This window comes from Ascoidea rubescens, assembly GCF_001661345.1.
Source record: "Ascoidea rubescens DSM 1968 unplaced genomic scaffold ASCRUscaffold_20, whole genome shotgun sequence".
Taxonomy (NCBI): Eukaryota; Fungi; Ascomycota; class Saccharomycetes; order Ascoideales; family Ascoideaceae; genus Ascoidea; species Ascoidea rubescens.
The window spans coordinates 121,522-135,755 of NW_017962932.1; the positions used below are offsets into that span (position 1 = coordinate 121,522).

General features: G+C 30.3%; 7 protein-coding genes across 7 annotated transcripts; 2 read left to right on the forward strand and 5 right to left on the reverse strand.

Moving 5' to 3' along the window:
• Positions 1-507: 507 nt before the first annotated feature.
• Positions 508-4,377, reverse strand: ASCRUDRAFT_78088 (uncharacterized protein). The gene has a single exon (XM_020194130.1). The coding sequence runs from the start codon at positions 4,017-4,019 to the stop codon at positions 744-746; it is 3,276 nt and encodes a 1,091-aa protein (XP_020044486.1). The 5' UTR covers positions 4,020-4,377; the 3' UTR covers positions 508-743.
• An 89-nt stretch (positions 4,378-4,466) lies between these two features.
• Positions 4,467-5,118, reverse strand: YKT6 (palmitoyltransferase YKT6). Its single transcript, XM_020191312.1, has one exon. It carries the CDS (start codon positions 5,106-5,108, stop codon positions 4,491-4,493), a length of 618 nt encoding a protein of 205 aa, XP_020044487.1. The 5' UTR covers positions 5,109-5,118; the 3' UTR covers positions 4,467-4,490.
• Positions 5,119-5,937: 819 nt separating this feature from the next.
• Positions 5,938-6,989, forward strand: SFH1 (Sfh1p). The gene has a single exon (XM_020194131.1). It carries the CDS (start codon positions 6,121-6,123, stop codon positions 6,973-6,975), a length of 855 nt encoding a protein of 284 aa, XP_020044488.1. The 5' UTR covers positions 5,938-6,120; the 3' UTR covers positions 6,976-6,989.
• Positions 6,990-7,125: 136 nt separating this feature from the next.
• On the reverse strand, positions 7,126-8,502 carry ASCRUDRAFT_10443 (uncharacterized protein; the record flags this gene model as incomplete). The annotated part of the gene is made up of 1 exon (XM_020188591.1): positions 7,126-8,502. One exon carries the CDS (start codon positions 8,500-8,502, stop codon positions 7,126-7,128), a length of 1,377 nt encoding a protein of 458 aa, XP_020044489.1.
• A 478-nt stretch (positions 8,503-8,980) lies between these two features.
• Positions 8,981-9,650, forward strand: TMA17 (Tma17p). The gene has a single exon (XM_020194132.1). The coding sequence runs from the start codon at positions 9,040-9,042 to the stop codon at positions 9,394-9,396; it is 357 nt and encodes a 118-aa protein (XP_020044490.1). The 5' UTR covers positions 8,981-9,039; the 3' UTR covers positions 9,397-9,650.
• ASCRUDRAFT_10445 (L domain-like protein) lies at positions 9,512-11,767 on the reverse strand (the record flags this gene model as incomplete). Its single annotated transcript, XM_020188592.1, has 1 exon — positions 9,512-11,767. One exon carries the CDS (start codon positions 11,765-11,767, stop codon positions 9,512-9,514), a length of 2,256 nt encoding a protein of 751 aa, XP_020044491.1.
• Positions 11,768-12,107: 340 nt separating this feature from the next.
• On the reverse strand, positions 12,108-13,222 carry ASCRUDRAFT_78092 (uncharacterized protein). Its single transcript, XM_020194133.1, has one exon. The coding sequence runs from the start codon at positions 12,928-12,930 to the stop codon at positions 12,433-12,435; it is 498 nt and encodes a 165-aa protein (XP_020044492.1). The 5' UTR covers positions 12,931-13,222; the 3' UTR covers positions 12,108-12,432.
• Positions 13,223-14,234: the final 1,012 nt, after the last annotated feature.

Here is a 14,234-nt window from a genome sequence, read left to right on the forward strand (position 1 = left end):
ACCAAATTTTGCTTAATTATTCTTTAAATTAATACAAGGATAATTTAAAAACAAACCTTCTAAAAATTAATCTTTAGAAAATTTTTCATTATCCTATTTGGTCACTTTTAAAATGGTAAAAGAAAAATCGTAAAATATCTGAAAACAGCATTCTTAAGATAAAATGAGCTAGATTTATTATTAAAATATAGGTCTATGTTTTTTTCAAAGCTTTATTGAATATTATTAAAAAATATTACAGGCTTTATTATCTGTACTCTTAGGTTACTCAAATCTTCCAATCAAAAGTACTATGTTGAAAAACTAATATCTATGATAGTCTTTTATATTTTGGAAGCTGAAATTGATCACTATTTTACGAACAAAGGAAAACCCCTAAGTTGATATATAATTAAATTTTAACTTTCAGTTTGTTTTCAATTTATCGGGTCTCAAAACAAATATTTACAATCAGAGAGAAAAGTTTACTTACGAAACTCATTGTGAATTTAAAAATGAAAGAGGCTTTGAATGTAACAATTAAATTAAATGATACTAAAATGAGAATTTAAAAAAACTAAACAATAAAAGAAATAATAAACAAAAACGATGAAAGAAGTAAAAATATAGAAAAATGAAAGTTTTAGTGAAAATATAACGAAAGTTTTAACAAAAAAAATTATTAAAAAATACAAAAAATAAAAAACCCGGCATAAAATGTGTACATGTTAAATAAAATTGGAAAGCAATTATACTTAAATTATTCAAGTTTTAAGCGTCTTGTAATATTGGATAGAAAGATTGGTATATAGAATTATGGAACTGACAATAATAACCAGAATCATTGATATTCTTGGATTAAATAGGTTAAATCCAAATATGTATTCTCCTAATCCACCAATCAAGATATTCATCACTATAGTAAACATTGTAATGATTACTAAATCAATTTTAAATCTGCCAATAATCGTTTTTGAGAATTCCATTATAAAAATCAAATTTTTTAAATGCTTATCAATTATTATAATATTGCAATTTTTATTAAAAATTTGATTGCTGTTTGAAATCAAGGAAATATTGATGTCACCTAATGATGAGAATAACATTGAATCAATTTCATTATTAATATTTTCATTAATTATACAAATATTATTGTCAAATTTTTTATTCCTTAAATCACCTAGAAAAATATCATATCCAATAGTATCACTAACTAATCTTTGTTTTAATAGTTTAATTTTTTCAAATTTTTCATGGGGCAACAATTGTTTCCAGATCAAGTTTTCGTTAATATTTAAGGCCTTTAATATTTTATAATAAATATCTTCTTCGTTGTTGAATTTTTTGGATTCAAGAGAGGGATAATTAACGGAAGAAGAGGAAGATGAGTTTGAAGAAATAATCGAAGAAACTCCAGAAGTAGGAGTTGATCCAAGTTCTGAAGATGATGCCAAAGTTGAGCCTGATATTGTTGTTGTTAAAGGACTTTCATTTTTGTTACTATTGTTATTATTACTAGCATTAGTATCATTTTTCAAGTCATACATAAAGCCAGTTCTATAATCACTATCCTGCAAGTATTTAATTAAATGAACAAAATCCTTTTTAACATTGTAATTAACTAAAGAAAAGATTCCAGATAATTCATTATTAATGACAATGTAGATCAATGAGTCTAAAGTAATTTTGGTACCATTACTTTTCCCCAAGGTATCAACATTATTTGGATTGTTATTGTAGTTACTAATGATTTTATTAAATTCAGGGTCTTTCTCTAAGTTTTTAACAAAATTTTTATCAAATAGATTAATATTACCTATTTTCACATCAAATCTAATATTATCGACATCGATTGTGCTAAAAATTCCTCTACCGATGACATCTTCAAAGTAGATACAATTTGCACCATTATTTTTATTATATTTTTGAATAATTTTACGAATTTTGCTAAAGTCTTCTTTGTTGTTTTTTAAGATTGAGTTACTAATTGGTTTATTGATTAATGATTCGGAAGCTATAACAATTTTCCACCAAGTCTCTGAGCTTTCTTTCCAAATACCGAATAATTCAAAGATTTTAATATTGTTATTATTGTAGTTGCTATAGATGTTTAAAATACTCAAGTTATTGAAGATCATTACTTTAATTTTTGTTAAATTTTCAAAGATTTTTAGATTAAAATTTTTGATGTAAATGCCGTTAACAATATTAGCATGAATTGAGACTACTAATAGAGTTGGTTCAATGAATAATAGTAGAGTTGGAGAGGAGATGATTAAGGAAGAGATGCATTTATCTATTTTAAGATTTGGATTGAAACTTTTGATGATATCTAGATCTAAATCCGGGCTATCATTTGAATCAGAATCCAAAGTAGAATCGGAATCAGAATCCTCGTATTTTTTCCAAAAATTCAAGAAATACAAAGAGGAAAATAAGATAAATAATAGAATGAAAATAATGTATCTTAAGAAATATTGTAGATCTGAATAATTTTTAGCTTTGTATTGTTTTGTATTGAAAAAATTTAAGTAATTTTTAATGTTATTATTCAAGATATTGACGGAGTTGTCGTTATTGATGTAGTTTTCTGGGTTGAAGTTGAGGTTTTTAGTGGGGTTGTAGGTGTTATCAATGTTGTTGTTGTTGTTGTTGTTATTATTTTTATTAAAAAGATCGTTTGAGTTGTACATTGTAATGTTATTAAATTTGTCAAAAGTATCAATAATTGAGGAGTCATCGTTGTTAGTGTTGAGGATTTGATTAGTTAGAATGTCTTGATTTTTTTGGAAATTGTTGATAAAGTTGTTGTCATTATTAGAGGAGGGAGGTTGGTCATTTAAAGATAGGTTAATATCTGGATCATTATTGGAATTGTTAGTTTCTATGTTTATGTTATTGTTTGTATTGGAGTTGAGAGAAATGTTTGAGTTAATTTTTCTGTTAATGGTATTGAAATTTGTATAGTTGTTATTGTAATTATTGTTGATGTTGTTGATATTTATATTTATATTTTTTTTGTAGTAATATTTCAAGAATTCATTGCAAATTCTTTTATTTGATTCCTTTTTCAAATAATGGTTGGCCAAGATAATTGAGAGGTTGATGTTATTCAAGGAGAGAGCGTTTAGATTTGACAAATTTTTCAAGAACAAGATTTGGTAGAAGATAGTTAGGAGAATTAAATTTGAGATTAGAATGTAATAAAAGTTCAAAGTGAGGATTTTTGTCAATATGAATTTTAAATTTGAGTTGAAGGAGTTTTTAATGAAGAAAAAGGAAGAGCTATTTGAACTGAGACTGGTGTTGATTTTGTTGTTGATGATGCTGTTATTGAGGTTTGTGTTTTGCGAGGAGTTATCGTTAAAGACGTTTAAATAGATAAAAGAGCCAAAAATGAAGTGTAAGCAAAGATATAAATCTAGGGAGAGATAAAAAAAGGACATAAAGTATAGTTTATTAAGATGATTGTAGTGGTAGATTGAGATGGATATCAATAAGGAGATCAATAGGGTTAGAGTAGCAGAGCAGTAGAATAATTTTTTGAAATTCAAGTTGTTTTTGTTGATGTTTGTGGTGGTGTTGTTGGCGTTGTTTTTGTTGATGTTGAAGTTGGAGTTGAACCTGCTGGTGTAACTGTCATTGAGATTTAGGATGCTGTTTACGTCGTTTAGTATGGAGTGAATTTTGTTTGAGGTGATCAAGTTTGAGTTGTATAGGATGTTAATCTTTTTGAAGTTTGGAGAGATTAGCAAGTCCTTGATTCCCTGGTAGTTGATGAACTGGGACTGGATAAGATTGATTAGTTCGTTGGTGATCTGGCCGTTGATTCTGATGGTCTCGCTGGTTAGGTTTATGTTGGGGATGGTGTCGCTGCTGCTGTTGATGGAGACAGGGTTTGTACCAGAGAGGACCTCTATCAGAGTGCTGTCGAGATCAAAGTAGTTTCTGGTGGAGGAGCCCAAGCTGGCAGCAAGAGGGTCAGTGGGGGTGGTGAAGTAGGAGTTGAAGAGGTAGTAGCCTACCAAAGAGAGAGCCATTGTGGAGGAGGAGTGCTGAAGGGCAGGGAAGCAGGAGCAGAAGCAGAGACGGAGGCAGAGGCAGAAGCAAAAACAGAGGCAGAAGCAGAAGCAGAAGCAACAGAGGAAGAAGAACAAAGAAAACAAACGACCAAACCAGAGTCGACAACAGCAGGTTAAATACCACTCCTCCAGCACGCCCAAATAGGAAACTTCTCTCGATATAATCAACGCAGGCCCTAAACACGTCCCGCAGTCCTGGTGCGTCGCTTGTCGTTCCCTGTGCGCGGTACGAGACCGTCAAACGCCTGGCACGTGAGACGGATTCTCTTAAGGACTACGGATTGGTAAGCATGCCGTAAGCTGCCACAGAGCCAGAGCAAACGAGAACAGGTTTCAGGGCTGGTGTAAGTGTACTACTTAGTGATTAGTGATTAGTGTAGAGTCGAGTAAAGAGTAAGTGAAGTTGTGCAACAGCATCCATCGGCTCCTCTACATCACAACACAGCACGAGTTGGTCTTTTTGGCGGTCTTGTAAAATGTTCTGGAGCTGGTGCTGAGGGCCTCTGACTTGTCAACCAACGAGTCTAGTCGCTCGCCCCTTTGTAAAACACTTTCAATTGTCTTGTGCAAAATGATCTTGGTTTCGTCCAACTCCTGTTGTACCCTCATGATAGCATCTGCCTGTCCGGGATCTTGATATCTCTTGATGTACGACTCCAAATCGCTGAAGTTCAATTGACCTATGCTGGGATCTTGCTTGCCAGAAATGTGTTTCCATTTCATTGGTGGAAATGTCATGATATACTCATCCAATATCTTGTTCAACAATGTGTATGCTGCTCGGACTGGGTACTCCTTATCTGTGACCAACACCCCTGCTAGTCCCTCGCTTCTCAAGTAAACATGTCCCACATAATTACCTTCTTCAATACTTTGTCTTTGCCCAGGCTCAGTTCTTGCTGACGCTGTCTCTGCCATGAAACTCATAAACTGTGACACCCCATTTCGTTCAAAAAATGAAAATTGTGATAGATCTGTGGTTTTAGATAACTCAACAGCCTCTTTGTCTCCAACTGGCTTTAATATCCCAATATAGTATATCTTCATCTTCAATATCCAATATCCAATATCCAATATCCAATCTGTAATATACAACAATAATTATACAATAATAATTATCTAATGGCGAATCACCCAATATTAGCACTTGTATATGTAGCAAACTCACTCTCCCAAATAATAAGCAATTGATAACAAATCATTGAAAATCCCAAACCGTCCTATCCTAATCTGCGTTTCTTTTCGTCACGCAATCCCACCACTTATGTAATCGCGTATTTTCCTCTGAAATTTTGAAGAAAATACATCCATCGTATTATCTCCAAATGCTGATCTCGGTTTATGCTGGACGATATAATATCACTTCTTCAATTAATACCCAGATCAGTCTCTTTTGGTGTTATAACTGTTTTGATTACTGCTGTTTCAGATGTCCGATATCAAATATGAACAGCCTTTCTTACCCCAGGCTTGCACAACATCCTTCTTTTCAAGAATTCAAAAGGAAAACACTGCTCTCTATATAACTGCTCAACCAACAAGAAAAAGAACAACCACTGTAGTCAACTATGCTGAAGATGAGTACTATGATGATGAATTCCTAGATTTCAACAATAACAACAACACCAATAACATCTTAAACGATAATTTCATAAATTCTTCCTCAATGGTAACAAGATCCTCAAGAAACATGACTCCATTATCTGAACTAAATCAATATAATAATTCCCAATCAATTTCAAACAATATTTCAAATAACATCTCAAATATCAACCCAAATAATTTTGCTAATTATAATGGCAATCTCATTGACTCTAATAATAATAATAATAACAATAATAATAATAATAATAATAATAATAATAATAATAATAATAATAATAATAATAATAATAATAATAATAACAGCAACAACAACAACAATAACATTATCATTAACAATAACATTAATAATAATATTAATATCAATATTAACAATAATCAATACCAATACCAATACCAATATCAAAATCAAAATCAAAATCAAAATCAAAATTTACATACTAATAGTTTAAACCAAATGAGATTATTCGGTAAATTAGCCCCAAAAGTTAATAGAAATTACGATCATCATCTAGATAATCAAGTTTTTAATCAAAATTTACAGGAAATCCTTATCCCAATTAGAATCAATCTTGAATATCAAACAAACAAAATTAACGACTACTTTATGTGGAATATCAATGACAACTCAATCACCCCAGAATTCTTTGCTGAGCTATTTTGTCAAGATTTAGAATTACCACAAAATGCTTATCAACCTCAAATTTCTTCTTCAATTAAATCTCAAATTGATGAATACAACCAATTAGCTTCAATTAATTTGCCAAATGATATCGATATCCAATTCATTATAAATTTATCCGTAAATTTGAACAATGTTCTCTATCAGGACAAATTCCAATGGGATTTATCTTCAAACAACATCAATAACAATTTAATATACTATAATAACAGCAAAAACGATAATAATGACCAATTAACTCCAGAATTGTTCTCAAAAATAGTAGCCATGGATTTAGGCTTAAGTAATGAATTCATTCCCGCTATAACTCATTCCTTATACGAAATCATCCTAAAATTGAAAAAGGACTCAATCGATGGATATATTCCACAATATTTGCCTAATTTAGCAGTTCATGGGTCTAAAAATGGAATTAGATTCGATCCAGAGAATTTGGGTGCAAATTGGGGTCCCAAAGTTGAATTATTATCACAATGGGAAATTGAAAAGAGAGAAATTGAAAGAGAAAGAAATCTACGTAGATTGAAACGAGATTCGATTCGTTTTGATAACGACAACGCAACTACTATGACAAGAAGAAGAAATAGAAGACGATATGATGAATTAGAAGGTACATGGGTTAACATTTAGTATATAATCAAGTAATATAAAATTTAATAAAAGAATTTAATAAAAGAATTTAATAAGAATTTTCTTTATTTATTTGACTATTTATACCTTTTATTATTGTTATTATTATTATTATTATTTAAATTTTTAAATTTTTAAATTTTGAACTAATTAATTAACTCTCAGATTATGAAAATAATTTTGAAATTCTATGTCAGACTGTCTAAAATTCTCGATATTTTGAAATGATTGAATATACCGGAAATGATTGAACCAAATTATTGAGCAAATAAGTACAATTAAACCGAAAAAGTTATTTAAACTAAAAGAATCTTCGAATATTATAACAGAAGCTAAATATTTTAATATAATCCTGATTATACCAAAGACTGAGAAGGTTATAAGGTGAGTTTTCTTTAAAAGATTAAATTGACAAACTAATATGAAAAATGATAATATTCCGGGAATTGATAACAAGAAAAAAACAGTAAACTTTCCTCTTTGAGTCCAAATATCGTTATTTATGAAATCGTTAATATTTGATTCTATAAGAATGCTTAAAAAGAATAAAATCGTTGAGACTGCAGGAGATAGGTAAAAAATCATTGCAACTGGATTAAAAGTAAATTTATTTCTGGTTAGAAGTAAATGAATTAAACTGTATTTAAAAGCTGAGAAAAAAGATGAAGTTAATATTAAGACATAACCTATTTGTTTATGACTCGAAAAAATTGAGATTGAAGAAGGGATATTGCTATGGTTACCAGTTAAGAGAAAAATTAAACCGATAGTGATTATAATCACTATGTTGATTATTGTAAATGAGAATATTTCTAAATGGAAAAGAATCCCAAAAAACAATAAGAAAATTGTAAAAGAAGATAAGTTAATAACAGTAATAGAATTTAAAGGTAAGAATTTTAGACTATAATTAGCTGAAGTCATATCGATTCCTGCAGCTATTGCACATGGTAAGATTGTTAATAAATATAATTTTGGTTCCATAAAGTAATCTTTAAATTTAAATTGTAGATAGTTGTTATTATTATTATTAGAATTGAGATTGAAGTCAAAATTTGGATTGAAATTTGGATTGAGATTTGAATTGAGATTTGAATTGGAATTAGAGTTGGAATTCGAATTCAAATTGGGAATATTATCAATGACATCAAAATCATTATTAATTAATTGAATCTGATTGATATTTTTCCGAATTGAAGATCTTAAAGACGAGGAAAATAGTAAGACTAGTAAACTTATGATAAACAAAATAAAATAATTAAATGAAGCTATGATAAATGGATAAGATAGATTAAGTGAAGGGTTACTAAACAACCATTTCTTGTATAAAGAGATAGTTAAAGCCAAAAAATACCAGCCAAAAACGTAGAAAAGAATATCTCGAGATGATTTATTGTAAGATGACCAAGATTTGATGATTAAATTCCTATTGCTGCTGTTGTCATCCAGCAAGTTTGCGTCCAAGAAAGGGTTCTTGAGATGATCTACATCATAGAGACCACGATCATAATTCAGGGAGGAGGCCATAAGATATTGATGTTTGATTTTATTTGAAAGCTAAGAACATGTAGATATAAAGAAAGAGCGTTGTTAAGTTTCAACTGTTTTACTTATCGATCTGACGATGTTGGGAATGTCAACTCAAAAGTGAGTAAAGTGGACATTAGACCTGATCAGCCTCAGTTCCAAAGGTTAGACACAGCTGCAACAGAGAGTCAAAATGACCACAGCCCAAAGAAACAGCAAAAGATACTCCAGCACAGGCAGCACAGGCAGCAGAAGAAGAAAAGGGCCACGGAAAGGCCCTGCGAAACGTGCATGTCGAAAGTCGAACCGGTCATAACGTCAACTTCCCGGTGTATCCACAGGAGATAATCGATTTCCGTTACGATATTTACGAACTGCCGCACATAAGTCGAAGGTCCACCAATTGGAGAGAAACCCACAACGGTGGAATGCGAAATGTGTGATGGCTGGTTTGTGGAGAAGAGCAAGCTCAGGGCATATAAATACCATCAAAAGCAGCGCTATCTCCAATCAATATCCTACGACAACCAACCCAAAATGTCACTCATAGAACTCAGAGACTTCAAGATCGCCTTGCCTGGCCTTCCTAACGACAGACTTTACAGTTTGAAGAAGGAGGTATTGAATTCCATCAACAAGCTAAACAACTCCAACAGCTTGATGGAGGCGGAAATCAAGAAATTGAGTAGTAAACTCAATAGCACTTCAGACAACCAGTTGGACAATGACTTGAGCCCTTTGGACGATGAGGATGACGATGTCAAGGTCATCAAGGACGACATCAGGTTGTATAAAGAGAGCATTTCTGAGAACAAAATTGTGTTAAAGAATAACCAAAAGAGAATCGACTACTTGCATGCTGAAATCTCCAACAGAAATCTACAAATTGAGTGATACCTCAAAAGAATAGATCTCAAAAGCCAAATAAACAAATATATTTACTTTAGAGTGTAATCTAGGAGATTTTTAAATATTCTATATAATCATCACCAGTTACAACGATTGCAAATCATGTTAATTTTCTTTTTTTATTTCCACAATCAATCTCTTCATTTTCATGCTTAATTTTATTATTACTAGTATTAGTGTTCTCACTATCATTTGTATCTATATTCTTAAAGTCCTCAATTAATTTTTCAAGTTTATCGATATCAATAAATTCATTTTTATAACATTTCAAAGTCTGTAGTTTTTCAATTTTTTTAACATTAGGATCGATCTTGTCCAAATAATTGTAGGATAAGTTCAATTCCTCCAAATTCTTTACAAAATTTAATTCATCAACTTTAAATTCCTCAATATCATTATCTGATAAATTTAAGCATTTTAAATTCTTAAAAGTAAATGAATTGAGAAATTTGACATTTTTAATTTCATTAAATGATAAATCCAATTTTTCAATATACAAATTATTATAATCAGCAGTATTATCGTTCTTCTCTTTGTCATCTTCACTGTCGCTGTCACTATCGCTCCCATTTATATCTTTATCTTTATTAGATTTATCTCCCCTAGGCAGATTATTATAGGGAGCATATTGGAGTTTAAAATACATTCCATCTTGATTTTCTTCTTTATCAAAATCGCTTTCATTCTCATCTCTATCCATAATTAAAAGCATATTTTTATTCAAAACTGCAGTTGAAGTATTGCCATTATCATTTTCATCATCGTCACCATCATTTTCATCATCATCGCCATCATTTTCATCATTAATTGAAAAATGACCAATGGAGTTATGAGATAAATCAAGTTTTTTGACTGATTGAGGTAAAACTTTAAAAAATGATCCATCTTCAATCCCACTATTTCTTAGATTGAGTTCCTCTAATTTAGTCAATTTTTTGAAATCATTAATTTTAAAAATAAATTCATTTTCGGTAAATTCAACATTTAAACATCGTAAATTTTTCAAGTATTTCAAATCTTTGAATTTCACTTCTTTATTAAATCCCAATTCTAATTTTTCAATATTTTCAAACTTTTGAAAAAAATATTTATTCTCAAATGTTACTATAGAATTTGCACTCAAATCTAATATCTTTAAGTTTTTCAATGTTTTGTTTAATTTACTATCATTTATATTATTTGATGAAAAATTTAAGCATTCCAATTCATCTAAATCATCAATATTCTCAATTACTTTGATGGAATTATTAGTTAATATTAATTCTTTTAATTTTTTCAATTCATCAATATTTTCAATTTTGGTAATACTATTCGATGATAAATTTAATGATTCAAGGTCTTTAAATGTATTAATACATTTGGGAATCTCATTTAAATTCCATCGACTTAATTTTAGGACTTTCAAATTTGTAAAATTATCCAATGAGCTGATACTATATGTTGATCTTGAACTATAATATTCTCCATCAATAATTAAATATTTCAAGTTGTGTAATTGACTAAAACTAGCAAACGAATCAATACGATTTTTTGTTAATTTTAAAAACTTCAAATTAGTTAGATGGTTGATATCAGGTAGTTGAGATAGATAACAGCTTGAAAATTCTAAATATTTTAAATTAATTAAATTTGACCATAATTTAATAGATAATTTCTTGCTATTCAGATCATCATTATCTCCAGGAAGCAATAAAAAATTTCTATTAAATACCAATTTCTTTAAACTAATGAGATTTTTTATATATTCTTTTGGAAAACCTTTGAAATTGGTTTGATGCAAATATAAGGAAGTTAAATTGGGATTAAAATATTGAAAGATTTCCAAGTCATTAAAATTGTTAACATAATTCAAACTTAAACCATTGATTTGAAGATAGTTTAATTTATTTTTAATAAAAAAAAACTGATTTAATTTTTTCTCAAAATTAGTGTTATTGTAATTACGTAAAGACTTAAACGAAATTTTTTGTAAATTATTAAAAAAAAGTGTGTTATTTTGAATTAATTTTAAAAATTGAAAATCGTCTGTAGAATTTTCTTTAATTTCAAATCTAAATGATAAATATTTAGTAAAATTTAAATTATCTCTAAATAAATTAATATTTTTTTCTAAATCGTTGATATCTAAAATGCAAAAACACTCATGATGTTTCTGTTTTTTAAAAGTTACTTCATAAGTGGAGTTATCACTAGGTAAGGAGTTTTCAAGGATAATTAATCTTTCATATAAAAACGAATAAGCAAATCTTGAGAGTATGGGTGTTGATGATAAAGTGAATAGCCATATTTGGTTATAAGGAAGATAGTAGACGATATCTTTAATAATTTCGACTGGAAATTTGTTTTGAAGATCCATTTTTCTCTTGTTTTTAGAGATTATAAAGAGTTGAAGAATATTTAAAGAGTTGGAGAATATTGGTGTAATTGAAAAGTAATATAATGTGATATGAGCAGGAAAAAGAATTAGAATTAAAAAAGTAATGAAAAAGGAAGATTTAAATATTGATATTTGGAATTTGAGCCAACAATTTGGGCTTGAACTCAAATTTGATCTGGGCGCATGTTCCTGCATCAAATATGTGTTAGCCCGCACTATTTATCAGGTGTTATGTAATACTTACAATGCAACAATTCAAAAGGGAAAATACGTGATCTGATAATCTGGGTTAGAAAAATTTTACTGTTTTTGAGAATAGTTTCGTTAAAAGATATTTATTCGTTAATTTAATTGATCATAACTAGAGACTTATATAAATCATAAGTGATAGAGTAAGAGATAAAAAAAGGTTCATAAAAGTTTTTTCTTTTTTCAATAAATGCAGTTTAATCTAAAAAAATAATAGGAATGAAATAAAAAACCATCGATGAAATATAACCAGTATAAGTCAATAAAGATAAGATAAGATAAAATAAAATAAGATAAGATAAAATAAAATAAGATAAGATAAAATAAAATAAGAGAGTATTAGTTATGATTTCCACAAAAGATAGAAGTGTAATAATATACATGAGAAATGAATATTAAACGTCGATATATTTGTTATCAACATTTGAATAAGTTTTATAAGCGGTGTTAATTTGGTTGATGTTTTTGTCTAATTTATTGTTTAAAGATTGAATATTGTTAATGGCGGTATTCAACTCGTCATCAGATAAGTCCATACCATCACCAATGAATTCAGGGACCATTTTCTTGAATTGTTTGATATCGTTTTTGGCCGAATTCAACTTTTCAAAGAATTGGTGGTAGTTGTCCCAGTATTTGTCATGATCAATATTGTCATCATCGAATTGAGATTCTGGACCAGCAGAAAATTCATCATCAAGATTATCATCTAATGAAAAGGATTGATCATTGAAATGAGTACCAAAGTTTTCTTTTGTATTCTTTTTGGTAACATCGAATGAAGCTAACAAGTCAATTTCCTTTGAGATTTTGCTAATTTGTTCCATTTTTCTTTCTAAGTCATTCAAAGTAACATTTTCATGAATAGAAAGGTCAAAGTTAGGAGCACTCATTTTTGGCAACAGTAATATTATGATAGATTGAAAAGAGGTAAAGGAGTTTTGTTTGGACAAACTTATGAAAGTTTAAGAGAAGAGTCGATTGATTGGCGGGTTGAAAGTCGAATAAACGTGGGTAATAATTAAATAAATTTAATTATTTGTTGATAGTCTAGAAAGGAGAAGTGAAAAGTGAAAGAGATCGAAAGGAAAACTGATACTTATATACAAACTGGAGAAGTTGAAGAAAAGGTGGGAGTTGAATTGTTGGCCAAGTTGAGCAAGTTGTTGAATTGTTGAATGCAATTGAAATGGTGCAATCAAGTTTGTGAAGCGATTGGGAATGGTGGAATTAGGAAAGGATGAAATTATGAGTTTAAAGTATTATGACAGTATGACTAATATGACCAAAGTTATAAACATGACTAATGTCTGGCAGATAAGGTTGAGGATGGAGATATCAACAGAAACTGAAACAGAAACAGCTCAGAAAGAGAGCTCACGATTGAGCAAGAACCAGTGAACTGCTTATCATCCAGAGTATGGGGTAAGAATAACACAACAACTCCAGAGCGCTCCCAAAAAGCTTCCAGAGTGGTTGCAAGTGTTTGCAAGTGTTTCCAGAGTGTTTCCAGCAGGCTTCCTGTGCTCCCATAGGCCAGCTTCCGGTGGTTCGCCTAATTGCAAGCAGCTCTTATCAGTTGCTGCCAACATCCTCCAGTGCCATCCTCTTACATTGCTCGATCACTCCAGCTCTCTTGTGGGGTTATGCTTCTAGTAAACAACTGACCAAACCCCCTCTCGTAATGGGACGTCAGTGTGCGCTGGCGGCTTTTTCTGCGCGGTTGCTGCTGGTGCTCCCCGTGCGCAGTGCAACTTTCTGTGGAACCCGACTCCAACACTGATCACAGATATTCTATTATCACTGGCTGTAAAGTGTATTCAATTATAATTTTAACCTCATAAACAGATTATAGACAGATTATAGGCAAGTCATAAACAAATTTTAAACAAATCATAGGTTAATCAGAGGCAAATCCCAAACAAATGTCACAATCTGAGTTGGATATGATCACAACTCGCTCAAACAAGTCACAATATATCCAGACTTCACATACCGTAGCGAGATTGGTCAATTGGCTCTTGTTTACAATGTTTTATTCAATTCAAGCTGTTCTTGTGGGTAGAGCCCAACTCTTTGTTGGCCAACAAAATTAATGCCAGTAGACCTCAAGTCGTTTTTGATTATCGCCAGCTATACCATATCAAGTATAGTCCAATATAAATATTGGATTGGAATCCCCCATTATTATCTTCTA